At 41.8% G+C, this 22,921-nt stretch overlaps 1 protein-coding gene across 2 annotated transcripts in view; it reads right to left on the bottom strand.

Annotated features, from left to right (window-relative positions):
• The window catches only part of LOC124612388 (protein spire), an 808,827-nt gene that overhangs the window by 288,301 nt on the left and 497,605 nt on the right, over positions 1 to 22,921 (bottom strand). For both annotated transcript variants that reach the window (XM_047140565.1, XM_047140566.1), the window contains exon 6: positions 5,234 to 5,476. In XM_047140565.1, the coding sequence (XP_046996521.1) occupies positions 5,234 to 5,476 (243 nt within the window). The remainder of the gene's footprint in view (positions 1 to 5,233; positions 5,477 to 22,921) is intronic.

Genomic DNA, 22,921 nt, shown 5'->3' with positions numbered 1-22,921 from the left:
GGTGTCATGATGATTAAAGTTCTTCTGGGTGCTGTACTGTGTATAAAGTAATATACCAACGTTTCCACCTTATGACATTGGCCTTCCTCAGGGAAAGGCTGTCTTACCCTGAGGAAGACCATTGTAATAGGGCTGAAACGTTGGTTTTAAATTTATAATCAAAGATTTTTATACAATGACGCGGTACAACACCAGAAGAATTTTAATCATCACAACCCTCTACGTGTTATTGTTGTTGTCGTCGTCGTTTTTGTTGTTGTTGTTGTGGTCGTGGTCTTCAGTCCGAAGGCTAGTTTGAAGCAGCTCTCCATGCTACTCTACCCTGTGCAAGCCTCTCGAATGATTAATGCAAACTGCATCCTTCTGAATCTGCTTACGGTATTCATCTCTCGGTTCCTCTACCATTCTGACCCCCCTCCCCCCCTCCCCACCCATTTCCCACTAATACCAAATTGGTGATCCCTTGATGTCTCAACGTGTCCTGTTAAGCGGTCCTTCTTCTGAACGTTGCCACAAATTTCGTTTCTCCCCAATTATATTCAGTACCTCCTCATTAGTTACACGGTCTACCCATCTGATCTTTGGCATTCTTCTGTAGCACCATATTTCAAAAGCATCTATTCTCTTCTTGCCTACACTGTTTATCGTCCATATTCCACTTCGATACAGGGTCCACTCCATACGAATACTTTCACAGAAGACTTCCAAACACTTAAATTTATGTTCGGTGTTAACAAATTTTTCTTCTTCAGGATTACTTTTCTCGTAGTGCCAGTCTACATTTTACATCCTCTCTACTTGGGCCACATAGGTTATTTTACGGCCCAAATAACGAACTCATCTACTACTGTTAGTGACACGTTTCTTAATCTAACTCCGTCAATGTCACCTGATATCGCTCGCATGGGAAACGCGAAGACAAAATTAAACTTATCACAGCGCGCACAGAGGCGTTTAAACAATATTTTTTCCCACGATTCACATGTGAATGGAACGGAAAGAAGCCCTAATATCTGCTACAGTGCGAAATACCCTCTGCCACGCACTTCACAGTTGTTTGCAGAGTATGGATGTAGACGTAGAAATTACGTCTGCCTACTGACAATGCGAGTCCACTACACGAAGCTACTTTGAGCGACAATGAGGCGAATCCCGTAGGATCGGCCGCAAGCGGGATTGAGTGAGCTGCGCCAGTGACGAGTTTGTGCAGCTGCTTGCCCACGGTGCTAGGCGCCGGACCTGAACTTCCTGGAAGTATTTCCTGAGCAAGTAGCGCTCGTCGGCTGCACTTTCCACTGCAGCGGGGCGCCGGACGGCTGCCGCTATCGCTGCGTCTCATCTCGGTGCCGGCGGGTCCTGTGTCAGAGCTTTGGTGCTACACGCAGAAGTCACCGATAACGTGCGCCGATCCGTAATTACACCACGGCAGATATCCCCACCATGCCGACGCACCTCACGGACGTCTCCGTGAAATTTATTGCCTCACGGCGCCCGAGTAAGGCAGTGCACAAGTCTCTTGTTACGCCACGACAGTTAATAGTTTATTGTCTCGCTTGTGTCTTCTTACATACTGCATCACCCACTCTCTCCCGTATCTCATCCAGGCTACCAAAACTGTGTGAAGTATTTTACTCCTAGGCGCTTGACACTTGTACTCTGAACGACACGTTCCCCGAAGTGTCGTTCAGTGTAGGATCGTACTATTTTGCAAACTATCGTTCACAAGACTAAATGCAGCTTTATGAATACTACTTTGTTCGCAAACGCTGGCCGTGCAAATTGTATTAGTTCGTGGTCGCAGCACCTGACATCGAGCGGCGTTTTTTTTTATTTCTTCAGTGTTCCCAGTTACATTAATAGTGTAACAATACTGAATACACACTAGATATTTTATTACTGATCTCACATACTATAACCATTTATATCAAAATGAGTCGAGATCTTGGAACTGACAACTGAATAAACTATTTTGATGAATCTGGATGGTTAGGTAAACTCTGGTTCTTCCAACATAAAATTACCATCTTTGCGTTCACTTAGAAATTCTACCTCTAGACCGTATAGTGTGTTGCAACTCAGGTTCTGTAATGCTGACGTCGTTGCACCAAGTCGATAAGGTTTCAAATAGCTGAAAACACTGAAGAAGTTGAAAAGAAAAAAAGATAGCTAGAGGTTCTATACACAATAAAAAGACTTCACTAAAAAGCGATACATGTATTGTTATTTATCTGCCAATATTAGCACGTATTCACCAACAACAGGTGATTCATCAAGCTGAGATACAATTAAATGATTTCTGTATCATTTGTATTTTGCGCTAAATCATTTCTTACAAAATTTTACGTTTGCTACTAGTTGCTCGTAAATAACAAGCACTCATTGGTTCAGTAGCTCTTATATACAATTTCAGATTATTTTAAGACTTATTTATACAGATTTGTAAGGAATGCCATAAAAGCCCCGTGGAAAAGTTAATAATAATTTTAGAATGAAATGAGATATGAAATTACCAAATTAAAATACGACGCTACAATATATCAACGCTTGTGTACTTCGTCAACCATTTTCGTAACTGTTAAACAGCCGTACTTTCAAAGGTTAAGATGAAGATTTCACTGCACAAAAATACTACTATAAGTTGATAACACTCTGTAAATTAACAGCTTTAATTGTGATTAAGATTGCTAACAGCAGGTTGAAGCTTTGCTTTATTACATTTTTTAAAATGGCCCACGAACATGTAACTGTTGTGCAGTATTTGGTTCGGCATATTCGAGAACAGCATTTAATTGATCGAGCGCTGCAGCGCGTAAAAATACGGCACTGCTTTTATCCACGATGATATGAAATATGGTGACTGAGAAGAAATCTGTAACCATTTCTTGCCAATAAAAAAAATCCTAAAAATCATCTTACGAGAAAATGTGTGTCAGGTTGCTGAACAATGACCATAATCCTTGATCAGGATATTTTGCACGAAATTTCAGTATTGGTCAAACAACATACGTTCCATTCATGCCATGTGGTGACATGCTTAGGTTGCATTTACAAGAAAAACTTACCTGCAAGCTACATTTTACGCAAAAAATGAAATGCGTTACGTTAGAGTACGAATGATGCATAGAAGAAAGCAACCTAGCTTAAATGTTAACAATAATGATACAACAGAACAAAATGTGTGATACGCAGCTCTCTTAGTACAGGGAGAAAGAGGCAGGAGATCAGTAATTCGTGTCGGTCTGGGAGAAGGCAACAACTAGACATGAATAACTAAATGGGTGTACGGCGAGGCAGCAAATAGTGTACTAACCACCGTTATCTGCTGTTCATTTAAATCCAAAAAAATAAACGAAAGACTGTCAGTCAACGGAGAAATAAAATTAATTAGGAGTCTAACGGAACCAGAACATTTTTTTCTAAAAAGGAATATATTGTAACATATCTTGAACGCATGTGATAATCCTACAATTAAATCTTTGTATAATCTTTATTTGTGTGCAGTGTTATTGTGTAACTGTTTATGATCTCTGAGAACGAAATTTGTTTTCGTGGAAGTTGTATGTGAAAGCTGTTTGATCTGGTCCTCTGGGAAAGGCAGTAGACATCCAGCAGAGCTTAAGTGATTGTGGGCGGAAGAGGGTGGCTTTTGTGGCTATGGAGTCAGCAGTAATCCTGTCACGTCTTGTGACGAAAGGCAGCCCGCTTTAAATGTAAAAAAGTAAGTACAGCTGAGTAGGAAAAAGAGTCCCATAATGTTCGAAGACAGCATTGGTGGTGTGATGATGATGATGATTAGGTTGTTTGCGGGGCGCTCAACATCGTTGTCATCAGCGTCCGTAAAAGTTTCAATCTGTCCATTTCGAGTCTCGCCACAGTCCGAATGATGATGAGATAATGATGAGATGATGAGGACGACACAAACACCCAGTCCCCAGGAGCACCAAATTTCCGACCCGGCCGGGAATCGAACCGGGGATCCCGTGATCCAGAGGCAGCAACGCTAGACACTAGACCAGGAGCTGCAAACACAATGGTAGTGGGCAGCTCGACACACTCACATCGATTAAGCATCTAGGCGTAACACTGCAACGCGATCTGAAATGGGACGAGCATGTACGGACGGTAACAAGGAAGACGAATTGTGGACTTCGGTTAACTGGTGCCTCATAGTGCGCGAGTGAAACGGCGCACTAAGCGGGAACGTACTCCAAAGTTGAAGTATGCGGGACAACACGATTCTTGTAAGTAAAACGTCTATATTGCACATATATTCACCATGGAATTCGAACGATATGCACGAAATGCAATGCCGCGCCCAGCCCGTAATGAAACGGTACCACAGACGTGAGTGATGTTAATCAGAAACTCCAGAGTATGCAGCATCCAATTTTCTTATTTTCGGCAAGGTGAAAGAGCATCTGTGGCGGAGGCGAGACATTCACACAGCTGTTTTCGACTGCTTCTGTGACCAAGGAGCAGATTTTTACCATTGTTGAGGAACTGAACGATTGATGGAACGTCAGGACCGTTATTTAGAGAGTCTTGACGACTATGTTGAAAAATATTGTAAAATATATAAGGTATTAGAAGAGTTTTGCTATTTGGGCAAGTAAGAAACTGATAATGCTGATTGGAAATAGCAAGAATAACGTGTCTGAAAGAGAGAAATATTTTAATATCTTCTACAAATTTAAGTGTTGATAGGACACATCTTGAGGCGTTAAAGAACCGCGAACTTTCTATGGAAGAAAATGTAGTGGCTAAAAACTAAAGAGGGAGGCCGAGGGTCGAATACAGAAAGCTGACCGAGCTAAATGTTTGGGAGGGGGGGGGGGGCAGTAGTTGTACAGAAATGAAGAGGCTTTCATAAGATAGATTAGCATAAAGCGCTGCATGAAACCGTCTAGGGACTGAAGACGACGATTGCGAATACAACGACAAGTTGTAAGCGCCCATCAGTCATCCCATGACACATTTACCCATGAGAAATTATTTACAATAGATTATGGAACAGCTGCAGTTCACCGTTTAGTGAGACTTGGCATCTGTACAGAATCTTCTCAATGTCCCAAAAGACTATGAGGATGGGACCAACTTTATGCAGTAGTGACAAAAATGGATTCAAGAGAGATGGGTTTCATAGACAACCACTTACACTGTATCACAATAACAGTGTTATCAGCTGGGCGTGCAGCTACAACAGAAGTCCGAGATAGAACAGACAAGTGCATACCTTCCTGAGCGGCGGCCTGGAGCGGATGAACTCGAGGATGATGGCGTGCGCGTCCTTCTTCACCCTGTGCGGGATGTCGCCGTCCACCATCACCTTGTTGAGCTTGTAGCGGCGCGAGCGGATGTCCTCCATGAGCATCTCGTAGGGCGTGAGCTCGTACTCTATTGGCCCGCGGCTATAGTTCACCTTCTTCAGCTTGACGCCGTGCCGCAGCTCGTGGATCACCTGCACCCATAGCCGCGCCTGCAACACGACACAGCACAAGTTAGCGCCGTGACATTCGACTACCCGCAACACGCAGAAGCCTGCATGCCAGCCTACACACTACTTTAAGCGGCGCTGTCGTCTGCCAAGTATGGTAAGCCGAAAACGCCACACCAGCTTGTCATGCAGTACCATCACAACGAATAGTCTTCTATGAGTAAATTCTACTGTTCATCCAAAAAATACCCGGAATGCCGCCGCATAAACATTATTTCTTCCAGTATTTCAGGCGGAAGATATAGAGTCCAAGAAGAAGACAAAGTTTATGCGCCTGCATTCTCGAAATTTTGTAGATTAATTCCTACGCAGCGAGCGAAAGCATCAAGATGCACAATTTCTACTATACTTAATCTCAATATGATGTAAACACTAAGCCATTCACGAAGGATTTGTTCAATTAAATGCACTTGTCACGTTAATTCTCTATAAGACAAAATCCGAGTTTGTGCTGTGTCTCTAACGGTCTTGTAGTCGACGGGACGTTCAACCCAATCTTCCTACCTTCCTTCCTTCCGGGATTTCGACTGTATTCATCATTGTTTTCGCCACTAAAGCATCTATCTGTCAAAGAAGTACCACAAACACGCAGGTGTAAGTTACATACTCCTACTGTGACCAAAAATTACAATGGCGCTAACGGTGAAACATCTCATAGCGTTTTTCTCTCCATCATGATGTTCAATATGGTACATATTCCTACACAGTCACAGCCATTACAGCACTCCCTACAGTAACTTATGTATGTACAAAATAAATACACACAAAGTTTTAATTTTGTCTCTTACACGATAAATTACATGTTTCTAGAAATAAAATAGCTCTAATCTCCGAGTTCCGACCGAAGTTCTCGGGAGTAAAGTAAATAACGGAACAGGTAGGCAACTCCGATTCATTTATAATTGGAAACAACTCTATTCCACTGCCAGTTCGCCTGGTATTGGTTGAAATCGTGTGTCTATAATGGGACGTATCTAAAATAGCCCAATATACTAATTCGAGTAGTGGGGGTTGGGCTGTGTGGAGAAGAGACCAAACAGCGAGGTCATCCGTCTCATTGGATTAGGGAAGGAAGTCGGCCGTGCCCTTTCAAAGGTACCATCCCGGCATTTGCCTGAAGCGACTTAGGGGAATCACGGAAAACTTAAATCAGGATGGCCGGACGCGGGATTGAACCGTCGTCCTCCTAAATGCGAGTCCAGTGTGCTAACCACTGCGCCACCTCGCTCGGTTTCGAGTAGTGAATGAAAACTGAGGAAAAAAATCATATGCACTCACACGCTCTCAGATCGCTCGCATCCTGTGCAATCGACAGTGACGTAATTACACTGCATATGTCCTTCCGCACCCACAAACAAATACTCTCACACACACTAGGCTTTCATATCTCTTGTCATCGTCGTCGACGTCTTCTTATTACTAATGGGGATTAACCATCTTCCTCCTGCGTCTTCACCCCCCTCTTCTTCCTTCGGACCGGACGAAATGGTGCAGTGGTTAACACATTGACCCCGCATTCGGTAGGACGACGGTTCAGATTCCTGTCCGATCATCCACATACAGGTTTTCCGCGATTTCCGTACATTGCTCCAAGCAGATGCCAAAATTGTTTCTCTGAAAAGGGCATGGCTGATTTTCTTCCTCATCCTCTTTTAATTTGAGTTTGTGCTTCGTCTCTAATAACAGCGTTTTTGACGGGATGCTGGTTCAAAAATGGTTCAAATGGCTCTGAGTACTATGGGACTTAACTGCTGAGGTCATCAGTCCCCTAGAACTTAGAACTACTTAAGCCTAACTAACCTAAGGACGTCACACACACCCATGCCCGAGTCAGGATTCGAATCTGCGACCGTAGCAGCAGCGCGGCTCCGGACTGGATCGCCTAGAACCGCACGGCCATCGCGGCCGGCTGACGGGATGCTGAACTCCAATCTTCCTTCCTTCCTTCCTTCCTGGTTGCAGTTTAGTATTTTTGTTGTTGTTGTTTCATATTTCTTTCTATTCACATTTTATTTCCATGTCTCTCTGTATTATTTCCTCATGTACATATAACTCATTCCGAGCTTCTTAACTCTCTATTAAATCTCTTCTTGCCCATCCTTTATCCTCATAAAAATTTCATCTCTGTTGATTGTATTTTGGTGTTACGTCTCTTTTTTATTTGTCGATCTCTCTCTTTCATATAGCAGTAACGGTACCGCCACAGTATTATCTAATTGAATTTTTATACGTTTTCGAGTTTCGTAGATTAAGTGCTCTTTTTATTATTACACATATTGCTTGAAATTCGTGCAGCTTTTCCATCTATATCATTAGCATAATTGTAACCTGTGTCTCACTATCAGTTTGTAATAGGAGGTATTTCTTCAGTTGCTTTGTTCGTAACTAGAATTTCCGGGCATATTGGTATATACATTGCAAGGCCATATCTTTCATTTTATGTCATGAATTTTTTAGACTGTATTCGCCGATGACATTGTAATTCTGTCAGAGACAGCAAAGGACTTGGAAGAGCAGTTGAACGGAATGGACAGTGTCTTGAAAGGAGGATATAAGATGAACATCAACAAAAGCAAAACGAGGATAATGGAATGTAGTCGAATTAAGTCGGGTGATGCTGAGGGAATTAGACTAGGAAATGAGACAAAGTAGTAAAGGAGTTTTGCTATTTGGGGAGCAAAATAACTTATGATGGTCGAAGTAGAGGGGATATAAAATTTAGACTGGCAATGGCAAGGAAAGCGTTTCTGAAGAAGAGAAATTTGTAAACATCGAGTATAGATTTAAGTTTCAGGAAGTCGTTTCTGAAAGTATTTGTATGGAGTGTAGCCATGTATGGAAGTGAAACATGGACAATAAATAGTTTGGACAAGAAGAGAATAGAAGCTTTCGAAATGTGGTGCTACAGAAGAATGTTGAAGATTAGGTGGGTAGATCACGTAACTAATGAGGAGGTATTGAATAGGATCGGAGAGAAGAGGAGTTTGTGGCACAACTTGACTAGAAGAAGGGATCGGTTGGTAGGACATGTCCTGAGGCATCAAGGGATCACAAATTTAGCACTGGAGGGCAGCGTGGAGGGTAAAAATCGTAGGAGGAGAATACACTAAGCAGATTCAGAAGGATGTAGGTTGCAGTAGGTACTGGGAGATGAAGAAGCTTGCACAGGATAGATTAGCATGGAGAGCTGCATCAAACCAGTCTCAGGACTGAAGACGACGACCACCACCACCACCACCACCACCACCACCACCACCACCACAACAACAACAACAACAGCATTCGCTACATATATGATTTAGCCTATGTGCTGCTAAGTGGTTGTCGTATTCACTTTCTTGTATAAATTCTTTATCATCTGCGAGTCGTGACACACTTAGCTTAGCGTGTCTATCTTATTGAATTCATGGATAACTACCCGATTTCTAATTTTTACTGGCGTTCTCAAAATGTATGTCGAAAATGTGAATAAGAAGAAACACCCTGTCGCACATATTGAGTGATTTTTACGTCATCTCTCTTTCGAAGTGTGTGTCACACATTCTTATTTCCACAGCCCCTCTGACAAGCGTGTGTGTTCAAAGACCTTGTGCTTAATCGGCAACAACACATTTCCCTACATTTCTTTTTGAGTCGCTTATGTTCAACACAGTGCTTGGGAAATTGCTCGAATAGACTGTCCCACGTAACTACTGCCACATCCATACGGAATATTGTAAACGCCCCGGACTCTGATGCCATGACTGTCCTTCACAGGGCGGAATATCTGATTTTCTAAAGCGGAATACCTTTATAAGCCTCTGTCTGTTTGAGATTAATGGAATTTTACATGACGCTGATCAATAGAACCGAAGGAACGTCCTGTTCTGATCTTCTTGTGAAGATTACTGGAGCTTGCGTTTTCCGGAGAGAATTAACTATATTTAATGCGACTGAGAACCGTTTTGTCTGAACACAAAAGTTACATGATTTATATCGGCGCGTGGATGGTTCTCGTCCGTGTACTTACAGATTGTAATGTGTATTGTATAATACATTTTGATGGAAAAAAAAATCATTGACACCAATGTAATGGTCGCAGTGGGCACTTACTGAATCATTTACGCCTGTGTCATTCTGTTCTTTTTGACGGCCGGTTGATTATGTCAGTATCCACGATACTTTGAGGTTTAAAGAGAATTAATGTGACGAGAGCATCGTGAACATTTAACACAACTCCAAAGCTACTCTTCTGACGAAATCTGACAAGTAAGTTACTTTTAAAAAAATTAAAAAAAACTTATTCTTAGTCGCTTTGACATTTATCAGCGATACAGAAAGTGCCAAACTGTGCCATTTTCGCAAAAAGGAATGAACATAAATAAAAGCTAGGACATTTCCGTGTTTTAGCGTTGTAGGTGCAAATCTGACGCGTCAGGAGCTGATACTAATAAGAGAGTCGATACCACAGAAACTGACGATGCGAACGATTAAACTAGAGAAACAGCCACACTCTTCCAAAATTTTCAAGTATTTACGCTGTGCTCTGTCCCATAGATATGAAATGACAATGAACTCTCACGTCTATTTTTTCGTCTGAAGTGCAACGACTGCAGACCGCCACAAAAAGTAGCATTTTCGTTGTAGTTTGTAAACCATCACGAAAGATAACTCATGTTCGCTAAAATTTAAAGTCTATGGTACCACGCTCAGCATACGACGTACATAGTTTGAAGATCGAGAGAAGAAAGACAAACCTACGTTTGCAGCAGTTGTGGATTTAAAGGGTACTTCTGACGCTGGTGACTGGTCTAGATACTCTGAAATTTTGAAGGTAGCGGAGATAAAATTCAGGGAGCGAAAGTATCTATGACTTTGTACAAAAACCCGACTGCAGTATGAAGAGTTGAAGGGCACGAAAGGGAAGCGGTGGTCGAGTAGCGAGTGAGCCTGGGTGGTAGCCTATTATCTATGTTATTCATACTGCACAGTGACCAAGAAGTGAAGGAAACCAAGGAGACAAAAAAGGAAAGGGAATTAAAGTTCAGAGAGAAGAAATAAAACATTTCAGGTTTGCCGATGACATTGTAAGTCTGACAGAAGTGGAGACGAACTACGAACAGCATTCGAACGGAATGGGCAGTTACTTGAAAGGTGGATATAAGATAAACAACAAGACAAGTTAAACAAGGATAATGGAACGTAGTGCAATTGAACGAGGTGTTGCTGAGGCAATCTGTTTAGAAAATTAGCCACTAACAGTAGTCAATGAGTTTTGCTATTTGGACAATAAAATAAATGACGATAGCCGAAGTAGAGAGGATATAAAATGCAGAATGATTATAGCAAGAGAAGAATTTCTTGAGAAAGAGGAATTTATTACCGTCTGATATAAATGTAAGTGTCAGAAAGTCTTTATCTGAATGTATTTTCTGGAGTGTAGCCCTGTGTGAAAGTGAAATGTGGACAATAAGCAGGCCAGACAAAAACAGAAGCTTTTGAAATGTTGCGATACAGAATAATGCTGAGGGTTAGATTGGTAGTTTGAGTAACTAGTGAGGTTGTGCCGAATCTAAATGGGGAGAAAATAAGTGTGATTAAAATAAAGGATCTGTTGATAGAACACACTCTGAGGCATCAAGGAACCGTCATTTGGTAATGAACGGAAATGTGGGGCTAAAAACAATAGAAGCAGATTTAGACATGAATACAGAAAGCAGGTTCAAACAGACGCAGGTTGCAATAGTTATGCAGCGATGAAGAGATTTACACACGATAGAGTAGCTTGTGGATAGCTGCAAAAAACCATTCTTCGGACTGAAGACCAGAACAACGCGATAATTCAATAAGGGCAATAATGTTTCGTTTTAATGAAAGAATTAAATGAACTCTCGTATTTCATACGACCGGCTCCTTAAGTCTATGTAAAAGGCAAGGAACTGACATAATTTGAAGCAAAGTGAGGGATCACTGGGTAGCTTTCCGATGGCGACTCTTCCACGTGGACTGCCTCCCTCTTTGTTAGCAGGATCGAGAGACATGCGACAGGTGGCAGCCGTGAGGGGAGCTAATCGGGATCCTAACGACTTGCACAAGCTGCTGGGTCTAATGAAGACCGACTCACCGCTGACAGCATCGCTGGTAACAGCCCGTGGACTGTGCACTTGTTTCTCTGTCCGTAACTGTGCAGCAGCAGGCGGTGGATTACGCGCGGAGGCCAGTGCCCTATGGTGAATGCAAAGAGGCGTGCGGAAATGTGGAAAATTCGGTTATCTTTTCCTTCAGATCCTCTCAGCTGAACTCGTGGATCTATGATTTCATACTTGTTGTATGCCAATCAGCTATAAATAACGATACAAACATGTAACTGACATAAGACGAACGATCGTTTTTCCGGGTTCTGTTGTCACTTCACGGGAATAATATGAGTTTAGTGTTAGGTGGTAAGGGGGAAGGGAGGGGGGGGGGGCATATAATGTTTCATTCTCAAATTTTACCAGGAAGCTTTCAAATCGATTCTGCGCACTATCGATTGATTACTGTATGCCTCTTCGAATTTCAAAACATCCCGCCTACTGTAATATTTCAGTCTTCTTACGCAACAATGTGATGTTTAAAACAAAAGCAGACGACAACCTTTGTCTTTCTAATGTTTTTTTCCTCGCTCAGATTTCTGAGTTTTCTGCTTACCTTCATGCCAGTAAGGTTTTATTGCTTTTTGGTTTTAATGACATTTATGTGGTTTCGCATTTATTTTATAATTCAACGTCATGACAACAGGACCTAGAGGACATTGGCGACTCTTGCTAAGAGAACGAGCTCTCTAATTAATATCCAACCATAACGAAACTCATTTCGTTTTATACGACAGATAAGGAATGAAATACAACACTGGATGCTTTTATGTCTTCTCTTTTTGCATTAATAAAATTATTTCACCTCTGGAAATGCTTTCCGCAATTCAGAGAGGCACACAGGCACATCTGTATCATAGTTCGGATCCCGTGTTGAACTGCAGCCCCCCCCCCCCCCCCCCCAATTATTTTATATGAATGCCGCTTGTGAGGCCGGAGGAATGGAAGTGCATCCAAAGTGCAAGAGGACTGTTAAATCGCTGAAGTATTTCTATAAATCTGGTGAGTAATTTTATATGCGTCACTACATTTATTTATATAACGAAGTGAAAATTCTCGACTCCACTTAAAAGTTGTAACAACGATCTGCTTGTGTTGTCGCAAATCTGCTGATACTTAAAGTATCTAGCCCTTTTTTTTAAGATTTCTTGAAAACTTCAGCTGGCATTCTCTTTATTTACGATTGTTCAATGCCGGCCTTAGGTCATTTGCAAGTATTTTATGGACGATTTTTAAGTAGCAGATTATGTCACATACGTCGTTGCTCCTATGAGATAATGTTATGCTCATAAAATAATTCGAGGTGTTCACGCTATTTTAGGAGTACGTGCTCTCCAACTAAAAAATCGTATATAAAATACTTGAAAATGGCCTAAGGCCGAAATTGTACAATCGTACAGGAAATAAAGAGAATGGCAGCTGAAGGCTTCAAGACATCTTTCAAGAAAGTCATCGCAGCTGCGGACCTTGTAGCATTGAGAACTATCCAGCTCTGTATTACATAATCGGAAATAACCTTTTATTTTAATAGCTGAGATTCCATTCTACCTTTGTTTCAGCACACGTATGACCTACGAGGCAACATCAACAGTACGTGAGTGGTACCTATATGACAGCTTCTCCTGTTCGCTGAGTCACAGCTGCGAGGCTTAAAAAGGTTTTTAGCTATCTGTCTAGTGTCGTTCTACATTCTGATGTACTGTGTTTACTCATTTCTGAGCATACTACACTGATACGCCCGACAATACGAGCACTTTATGTAGGTCTGCCTGCTATTATGCGGTATTGTTAGAACCTCATTAATTGCAAAGCAGCTGCGCGGTACGTATGGACGACAGTTGTCCGACTAAGAAGGCTTACTAAATTGCAATGCTATTATCAGCATGCATTAATTTCCAATTGAGAAGTGTAATAGTTATACACTTCGTTTTTGTCTTTAGACATTCGTGTAACGCATTAAATTTCTGCAGCGAGGTTCGTGCTGAAATTCAAAAAGGGTCTGTGCCTTAGCGAAATAATCCATTCAAACAGGTATTTTAACAATTAACTTACCATCAGTTCTTCCATTTTTATTCGCGCTTAAAAGCTGAACAGGACAGTGTGTTGTTAACGTGGCGTCGTAGGACGAGGAAATGTGAATTAGAAGTCGGTGTTGGGTATTTTTCTTTGGAATGCTACTTTAACCGTCCTATTTATAGGCCGATATTGGCGCACGGGCATAAACTTACGAGAAAGAGCAGTGGTGAAAGGAACGTTCATGCTTTACCTCTGAATCAGCTCATTCCTAACACTACGTTTCAGGAGGATAGCGTCAACATCATACAAATAACTGAACTACTACCATAAATACATAACCAAGATGGGTTATCACAGACAGTTTTTGGAACCTCGCGACGAAACGCGAAGATAACACATGTAATCTTGGTGTTGCATGCTATAATGCAAATCATCTTGTGCTTTCGCGGACACACTTAAGGTTACGGCGTATACGTCAATGTTACTGGCTTTGAGATTACGTTGTGCATTGCATATGATTTTTGGAGCAAACTAAAGTTACATTTTTCTGTCGCTGTATTGGAACATTTTTCTTTTCAACTGCAAATAACAGCATATTTTACACATGCCCAACGCAAAGTACCACACGATCATGACAGCACTCGAGAAACGAAGAATGGTGAATAAATTAAATCACCCTGGCAGAGGTTGAACAAGGCTGCCACGCTCGTCACCATTCCACGTGCTCAAGCTGAATAAGTTTATAGAATACCTGAATCGCGAATTATATCAAGAACCTGCTGAAGGAAGAAAGCGTGGATAGTTTCTTTACTGTGGTACAATACTTCGATTTTCCATTATTATGTAAAGAACTGAAAGATACGCGACGCAAGGTATTTGGATTAAATTATGCCGGGTGATTCAAAAAGAAAGAACAGATTTCAGCTGTTTATTAAAGACAAAGTATATGAAATAGAAACATATTGCACATGTCACTGGATAGAGGAAGGTTCAACGTTTTGACACAGTTGCGCTGTTGGTTGGTTGTAGCAACACAGCGACTACATTACAAGAGAAAGCACTGTGACACGAATGTCATACCTCGACACGCTGCGAAACAGTGTGTGTCCTGAAATTCACAAAGGTCCTAATTATTTCATTTTTATGGATGACTGCGCCCAGCATCACATTCACCTTGAGGTGCGGCGTTTACGTTGGACTGGAAGAGGTAGACAACAATATCTTGTTCACTGCTTTTGGTCTCCTAGATTACTATAAACTTTGCAATTTTTCTGTAAGGGTACTCGAAAGAGTCTTTGTCCCATCTATGGCAGTCACTCTTCAAAATGAAAATGTGTGTGAAATCTTATGGGACTTAACTGCTAAGGCCATCAGTCCCTAAGCTTACACACTACTTAACCTAAATTATCCTAAGGACAAACACACACACCCATGCCCGAGGGAGGTCTCGAACCTCCGCCGGGACCAGCCGCACAGTCCATGATTGCAGCGCCCAAGACCGCTCGGCTAATCCCGCGCGGCACTCTTCAAGAGCTGAGAAACTGAGTTGTCGATTCAATAAACAGGGACCTGCTGACTCATATGTGGAATGAAATTGACTATCGTTTCGATGTTTACTTAGCGACACATGGTGCTGATGTTGAGTTCACAGTATAGCGTTTGTGCGAAAATAAAACTTTGAACCATCCTCTATCCAGTGACATGCGCAACGTGCTTCTACCTTTCATTGTTTGTCTGTAATAAACAACCGAAATCTTTTCTTTCTTTTCTAATCACGCTGTAGAACCTAAAGTTACAATTTCTCCACTTGCTTTTCACCTCTTGCCGTTGTGTCTCGTTGCACCGGTTTTTGCTTTATCCATGAAAGCGTTATTTACGTAATGAGGTTTTTCTTTTCATACAGTCTGGAGATTATGTCCTTTTGGCCGGTTTCCCGCTTCAGAGCTCTACGTGACACCGACTGGATAAGCGGCCAACCCGTCTGCAACCGCAACACGCTTTCCGCATTGAGCGAACACCGCGGTTAAGCCGTGACGCAGAGCTTGGGAGAAGTCTCCTGTGGTGAAGAAAAGTGCTCCTGTAATCACACACAGGCGTTTTCCTGCTGTAACCATACTTGTTCAACACTAAGTGAGAGGACTTGCAATGCAATGCAATGTCAGCTATCGACGCCAGAACAGTAAGTATTCTCCTTTACACTGAACAAATTACGTAGAAGCAACGTCATTCTGTTCCTTGTGCTACGTTGCGGAAAATCAATGTCACATACAGAGAAATTAAAACGATATCAGTCAAACTCAACCGAAGTTACTCGTGTTAACAGTTATATTGAATCCGTCCCGTTAGCCGCAACTAAAGCGCACAACATAAGGCCCTAAGCAGAGGAGGTTGATTTTCGGATCGGCCACCAGCCACAACTCTATTTCATGGAGAGAACATTACATTTTTTCTGTTTAGCGATTAGCTGTTCACTACGTAAGTGTGTTAACACATTCCAGTGTACCACAGTGATTAGAAACTCTTATGTTGCGAACGGGAATAAATTACCAAACTCGCACAAAAAAGCTTTTGATTCTCATTTTGTTAATTCCTGCGTTCTGACATAAAATGTCAACGGTAAAGCAAGCAATAAGTGCACGTTCGCAATCTTTGAGAGGCAGTAGAAGATACAAGCCACGGATAGATTTAATTTAGCTGTAGGTATCTTCTCACAGAAACTTATACCTTCATGAACTGTCGTAATTGACAAAGAGACAGCTTTAATAGCTCATTTATTTATTTTTTTAATTTTTTCACTGGGATGCGTCGAGAACCATAAATTATTGTCGAAACAGAAGGGACAATACTACGAATCTCATACATGGCAAAGACAAACAATATAGTTTCTCTTGAAACAATAGAACGTAAGACAACAAATAGAGCTACACACAAATGTAATTCAAAATGCACAAGAACTAACAAACTTACGTTAACTGACAAATACCCCTCCCTAAATAACGGAAAAGATTCGAGGAACCTCGCATCTTGGCTAACTGACTGAAAAAACAGCTCAAGAATTTCAGAGGCGCGGCACAGAGGGCATGCGAACTACGCCCAATCCCTGAAGCCCATACTGCTTACAAGCAGAAACGGAACACAATCGGTAAAGCTCAGGCGTGGCTATACTCGTACATTAACCGACAACAGACGCAAACCAGCTGACCTATGGAAAACCTGCGTAGTCTTGATACAGGTAAAATAAAAGATGCAGCTGATCAGACTGAACAAACCGAAGGACTATATCAGTACTTCATTTTACCTACAAACACAACTGGACCGCAAATGAAACAAAGTCTTATGATTTCTTCATGGAGATCAATGACGCCAACCACGAAAAATTGCGTCTTGAGCATGTTACTGGCAATACAATCGAAGATTCATCATGCGTATCACGTCACGATCTGCTGAACACTGTAGCGTCACAGTCAAAATGATGTAACTTATGTTTGACCTCCTATGGTCCACAGTAACATATTTTCTGTCACTGCTTCACCGTGAGTGTTTTTCTGAGGAATGAAGACAGGGACTCGTCAAGCCAAGCCACTATCCAAATAGGACGTTGCCACAGCAGTCTGTGATTACCCATCTGTTTGCAATCTTCTGTCACTGCCAAAGGCCTTAGCACGTATGGAAGTTGGCGAACTATTCACTAGGCTTGGACAATTTACTAGTCACGCTCAGATATCTACCAAAAAGTTCTGACAGATCAGTTACACAGAGTGGACGTTAATAAAACCGACAAAATGCACCGACGGAGTTCTGACTGGAAATGGAGGAGGAAAGGTCCTATGAACACGTGTCCGGAAATGAATCGTTGCCACGGTAGATGGCGCTGACGAATGGAAGTTCCTCCGACCACGTGCCGTGTGTTCTTTGGGTGTTGCAGGTTGTGTGATAGACGCGGCGTACTGTAAGCAGCAGAATGGTACGGTATTCATGTTGGGAACAAGCTGAGATGGCGTTTGCGTACGGCCAAGCAGATGGAAACGGTCGAGAGGCAGCACGACTATACCGAACAGGTACAGTCACAGACAACAACCACATATCACAACATTTCAAGCCCTCTTGGGCGTTTGTGTTAACAGACGAACGTGCAGGGAAGCGGCGGACAGTGAGTAAACAGATTTGGAGCTTGCTGTAGGATTTGTCTCAATATCCTGCAGAACCCGGTCCTCCAAATCTGTTGTACGCACAGTCCGCAGCCTCCCAGCGCGTTTGTCTGTTCACACAAACGCCCAAGAGGGATTGAAATGTTGTGACATGTGGTTGGCGTCTGTGACGCTACTTTTTTTTGGTATAGCCGTGCTGCCTTTCGACCGTCTGAATCCCGATACGAATACCGGACCATTCTGCTGCTTACAATATGGTGCGTCAATCACAAAGCCTACAACACCCAAGGATAATACGGCGCGTGGTCAGAGAAACTTCCATTCGGTCAGCGCAATCTACCGTGGGAACTATGCACTTCCGGACATATATTCATACGATGTTTCTTCCTCCAGTTCCAGTCAGGAATCTGCCCCTGCAGCTTGTCAGTTTTATTAGTGTCCACCCTGTATGTAACAGATACCTCCGGCACGCAGGCAAGGCAGGCTGGAACCAATATAGAACAACACCATCCCTAATAAACAGATTCAAAGTTAGAGAAAACTCAAAGACTGGTAACATCGCTTTCAGAAAAAATACCGAATAAGTAGCGAAGAAGTCCATTCCTAAGAATAAACAGTTCGTTGGAAGAGAGTGCTAGGACGAAATTTGTAAATACACGATGGAGAACCGCAGGAACGTACTGAAATTATACTGATGACAAGCTATAGCAGACAGTTAATTACTTTCAACATAGGTCACGTAAAAAAACACTAAAAGTAAGAAATAACTGGAAGGAATTTTGCGGGAGTTTAAATGCGAGGACACCAATTTCCCCTGAGTGAGAAACAATTGAACGTATCCCTACGATTCAGATACAGACGTCGAGCCCCATGACTTTTCCGATTAGTAAGACGGAACTTTTTCTCAAAGTCTTACAGCTGTCTACACCTCGCTGTTAATAATACTAATGCAGATGTACAACATTTTGCTTGGACAAACCAGTAACAGTAAGCGAACTGAATAAATTTGGACAAGTACGGCGTCGGATCCTGACAACATCCATTAACGCAGGCTATATAATTTGACAAGACAGGAAAGAACTCACCCGTGCAGTACTTAGTAAGTAACTATTGCTCTACTAAGAATTCATGGTGTATCTACTGAAGTAACAATAACGTCTTCGTCTATCGTGTACGTTCTCGTTACCTCATTAAAAATTAACATCCTTCTCTCCAAATAAATTTTCAGTTCCCAAAGCTACATACATCCAATTAATCTCTAATTAATGTCATTTTATTACTGTTTGTCACATTAAAATTGTCACTTCTTAGTTAACAATGATGCATTCAACTTTGTGTAAAACCCTAGTTTGATGTAAGAGACAGCCTGAAGGCCCTGATCTGATCGGGTTAAATAAATAAATAAATTTCTGAAGTGACATCACAGTAGGTAGAGATTCATTACATCACTGGCCAAAGCCGACTGCGAGTGTCGCAAGTTCCTCTTGACTCGGCCATTATTTGTACATCGTTTACATCTCCTTAGAGTTCCTTATTCTGAAAATATTTCGTCTTTGTTACCACACACAAACAATAAATACAACAACACAGAAGTGAAAACGATACGTTACTTCGATTATGTAAGCTAATAAGTGGCAGCGGTTGCAAACTCTAAGGAACAAAAACGCTGAGCCGCACACCAACAAATAACATCTGAAGTAAAGCTACGTATTATAGTAACGGCGTATAACGGATATAAGCTAAGGGATTCTTGAAACTGACTACGTGCTTATGGTTTTAACCTAAACTCTAATGGTTTTGGAGAAAATTTGTCTGCGTCAGATGCACAAATGAAACTAAAAAGACATTCTTGCCAACGCTTCTGCCTGACACACACACATGCAAGGAAGGCCAGATGAACTGCTTAAATATAAACACATGCACAATTACAGGCATTGAACTACTTGATGGGCGCTAGTCGCTCTCGCAGCGTGAAGCTCATTCTACAATAATTTATCGTGCATCGAGAAGTAAGTTCGCATAAACAGCAAAAACATCAACAACAACAGCAGCAGGCAACAAATGAAAGACAACAGTACGTACTTGGAGCACTCTCCACATCCTAAGGCCCGTCTAGAACAGACAAACCCGCATCCATTAGATACGACATGCGCACATAACAGCCACTGTCAGAATATGTAAAGCATTATGTGCGTACAGTGTTTACCTCAGTTACGCCGAAAACATGCATTACATTTTACATACAATACATTGGTATGCATTGAGTCATATGAGCATATACGAACCTACTACTCACGTATTAAATGTACGTATTTCCTGCACAGTAATGACATCTCACAGTAGCATATAAGGTGGACAGGGATGGAGAAAGTCTATACTAGTATCGCAGTCCACTTGTGTCAAACGCCATTTTGTTCGTCACAGACGCTGCTGGGATACAACATGCCTCAGCCAAATGAAGTTGTGATCGTTTCAATGATCTGCTAGAGTTATCTACCACATACGTAAAAGTACGTTTACACAGGCCATAACAATTACGTAATGGCGACAATATAAGCCGGAAATACTCCCAGGCAACAATGCCAGCCACGCGAATTGCCGCCAACTGTTACGCAACAATGCCAATCACTACCGCCTGGCAACTGCTGGCGGCAATACAGAAGTGTTTGCATGTGCCGTAAAATGTGCGAAAATGAATTACTGGTAATTAATGTGCCTCCTAGGTTCTGCATTCTACAAGCAATAATTTTAGCAAGGAAAAGAGAAATTACGTTTAGTGAATTCTTTTATTTTTATGAACAGGTTTTGAATTTTTTTTTTTAACTCGTGAACTGCGATGGTCACAGACATTTTACCAGAATGCGGAAATATGGTTTGTATATGGTACTGGAACAGCCGGTTCGACAACTTGTAAAACCAATACAGTCACAACCAGATTGGCGACCATCATTCGGTTTTTGGCTACTGGTGATGCATACAGAATGTCGATATGCATGTTTAAAGAACACTTCTCACCTATTTACCTCTTGACACCAGACGGCTGCAACGCTTTGATACGACGACTCAAGAAATTCATTAAGGTAGTCTGAAATGACACTAGAATGTTTATGTTAATATTTGATTCTTGCTCATCAGTATAATGAGAGAACTAGCAATTTCATAAATTTGATATATTACTACCAGTGTTATGCGGCACGGAAAGTGAAAAAAAGAAAAGAAAAGAACCCACATAAGTGCGAGTAGCCCTTACGCTTTGAGAGTTCCGTACAAACTTATTTATATAGATAGTAATAATAGTAGTAATGATGATAATAATAATAATTTAGTTTGGCTCAATGGTCTGGTGCAAGTCTATTGGACGAAGGTTCGACCACTTGCTTGTCCCTACCACACCCCAGTTATCCAAATGGGGAAGGGAACCTACAGTTTAACGTGAAATCCGAAGCACATGTTTCTGGCGACTCATCACGTCGTTGAGAGTTAAAGGTTACGTCAAAAGGCAGACCGAAAAAGCCGTGGTTCGACCTAAGTTCGATCCCACGACCTCTCGGAAGTAGGCGCTTTACTGCTAGACTACCAGACCCGACATGAATATAGATAATTCTTCTATAGGTTTTGACGAGTGAGTATGCGAGTATCAGAAGCTTAAATTATTCGCACCGCCAAGGGACCGTAGACCCTAGTATGTGACAAATTTCGATATCTCTACGCGTTCCTGAGAGGAAAGAGTCCTAACAGTAAGACGGACTGAAAGACCACAACGTGCTCCTGTAAGGTCCCGTTATTGCCGACTGACGTACGGAACCCTGAAGCTTATCTTATACGAAAACATAAGTGATGAAGCTTCAAATAAAATGAGAAGACCTAGGTAGAATACATTTTTGGCTCACTACTGCAGGTAATCTGAGAGTCGCAGAGACGTGTTTTTCAGACTGCAGTTTTTGTATGTATTACTTAATATATCCCATGGCACTGGCCGTAGATGCATTATATTTATGAACTGCATGGTTCTTTCGTCTGTCCACTTCCACATTCTCGCAAACATAAATAAAAGCGAGTACCTCTACACACACACAGAACACATTTCAGACTGATCCGAAATAACATTCTCTTCGCCGTTCAGGTGACGTAAATTGGCACCACATCTCCGTCGACGTAGGAGAATAGAAGAAGGCTGAGAGTGAGAGTAAAGCATTTACAGATCGGTTCAAACATAGACATGGAGTGGCTATCCCAAGAGTTCCTACTTAACCCTTGGTGGACTACATTTCTCTCGTTCAGAGGTCTCCTGTAGGAAAGACCGAAAGTGTAGTATTATGATGCGAAGCGTCATTCGATTCTTCTGTGGCAACTACCTGTAACAGCCTGCCCCATCAGCAATGCTGCCAAGTCATACTGCAGTATTACCACGTGCACTGTATTGTATCTATACTGCAGCTATGTTGGTGAATCACTATTGTGGTCATTCATTAACGTAAAATATTGCCCGATTAAGTGTACGTTCTATATAGTCACGGCAGATACTCTCAAATCGAGGTGACTTCCTCCTTTAAAAAACTTCTGTCAGCAGCACAAATTGGAAATAGCCGTTCACAAATTGCCACAGAAGAATCGAATGACGCTTCGCATCATAATACTACACTTTCGGTCTTTCCTACAGGAGACCTCTGAACGACAGAAATGTAATGGACTAGCCAAAAATATTGAAACAATGGGAATAACTCCTACAAGGATGTTATTAATTTGAAAAGCAAGAAGATTTTCGCTTTTCTAAATCACTAAATTATATTCAGCGTTTTGGTGGAACTGCCTGCTTTACAAGTGAATATGCACAGCTTTTTCTGCAGGCTGCATCCGACGGAACTGAAAAGTAACTTTCTCTGTTCATCTGAAATTTAATCACATTTCTCTATCTGGACAAAAAATTCATTTGAGTTTCCCTCGTTCTGCTCTCGATTTCACTGTACTGCCGAATACTTGGATACAAAGCGGCAATTTGGTGTATCTATAGGGCCTCACTAACAACCAAAGAACTATAAGAGAGGGTGAGCATGAATACAGACCTTTATTTGAATACAACGATACGTTGTGCTCTTCACAAGAAACGCAAAAAGCCGACCTGGAAAACAACAGACTAAATACATGTGAAA

This window comes from Schistocerca americana, chromosome 4, assembly GCF_021461395.2.
Source record: "Schistocerca americana isolate TAMUIC-IGC-003095 chromosome 4, iqSchAmer2.1, whole genome shotgun sequence".
Taxonomy (NCBI): domain Eukaryota; kingdom Metazoa; phylum Arthropoda; class Insecta; order Orthoptera; family Acrididae; genus Schistocerca; species Schistocerca americana.
Note: the sequence above shows the minus strand (reverse complement) of the source record. Positions and strands in the feature narration are given on the sequence as shown.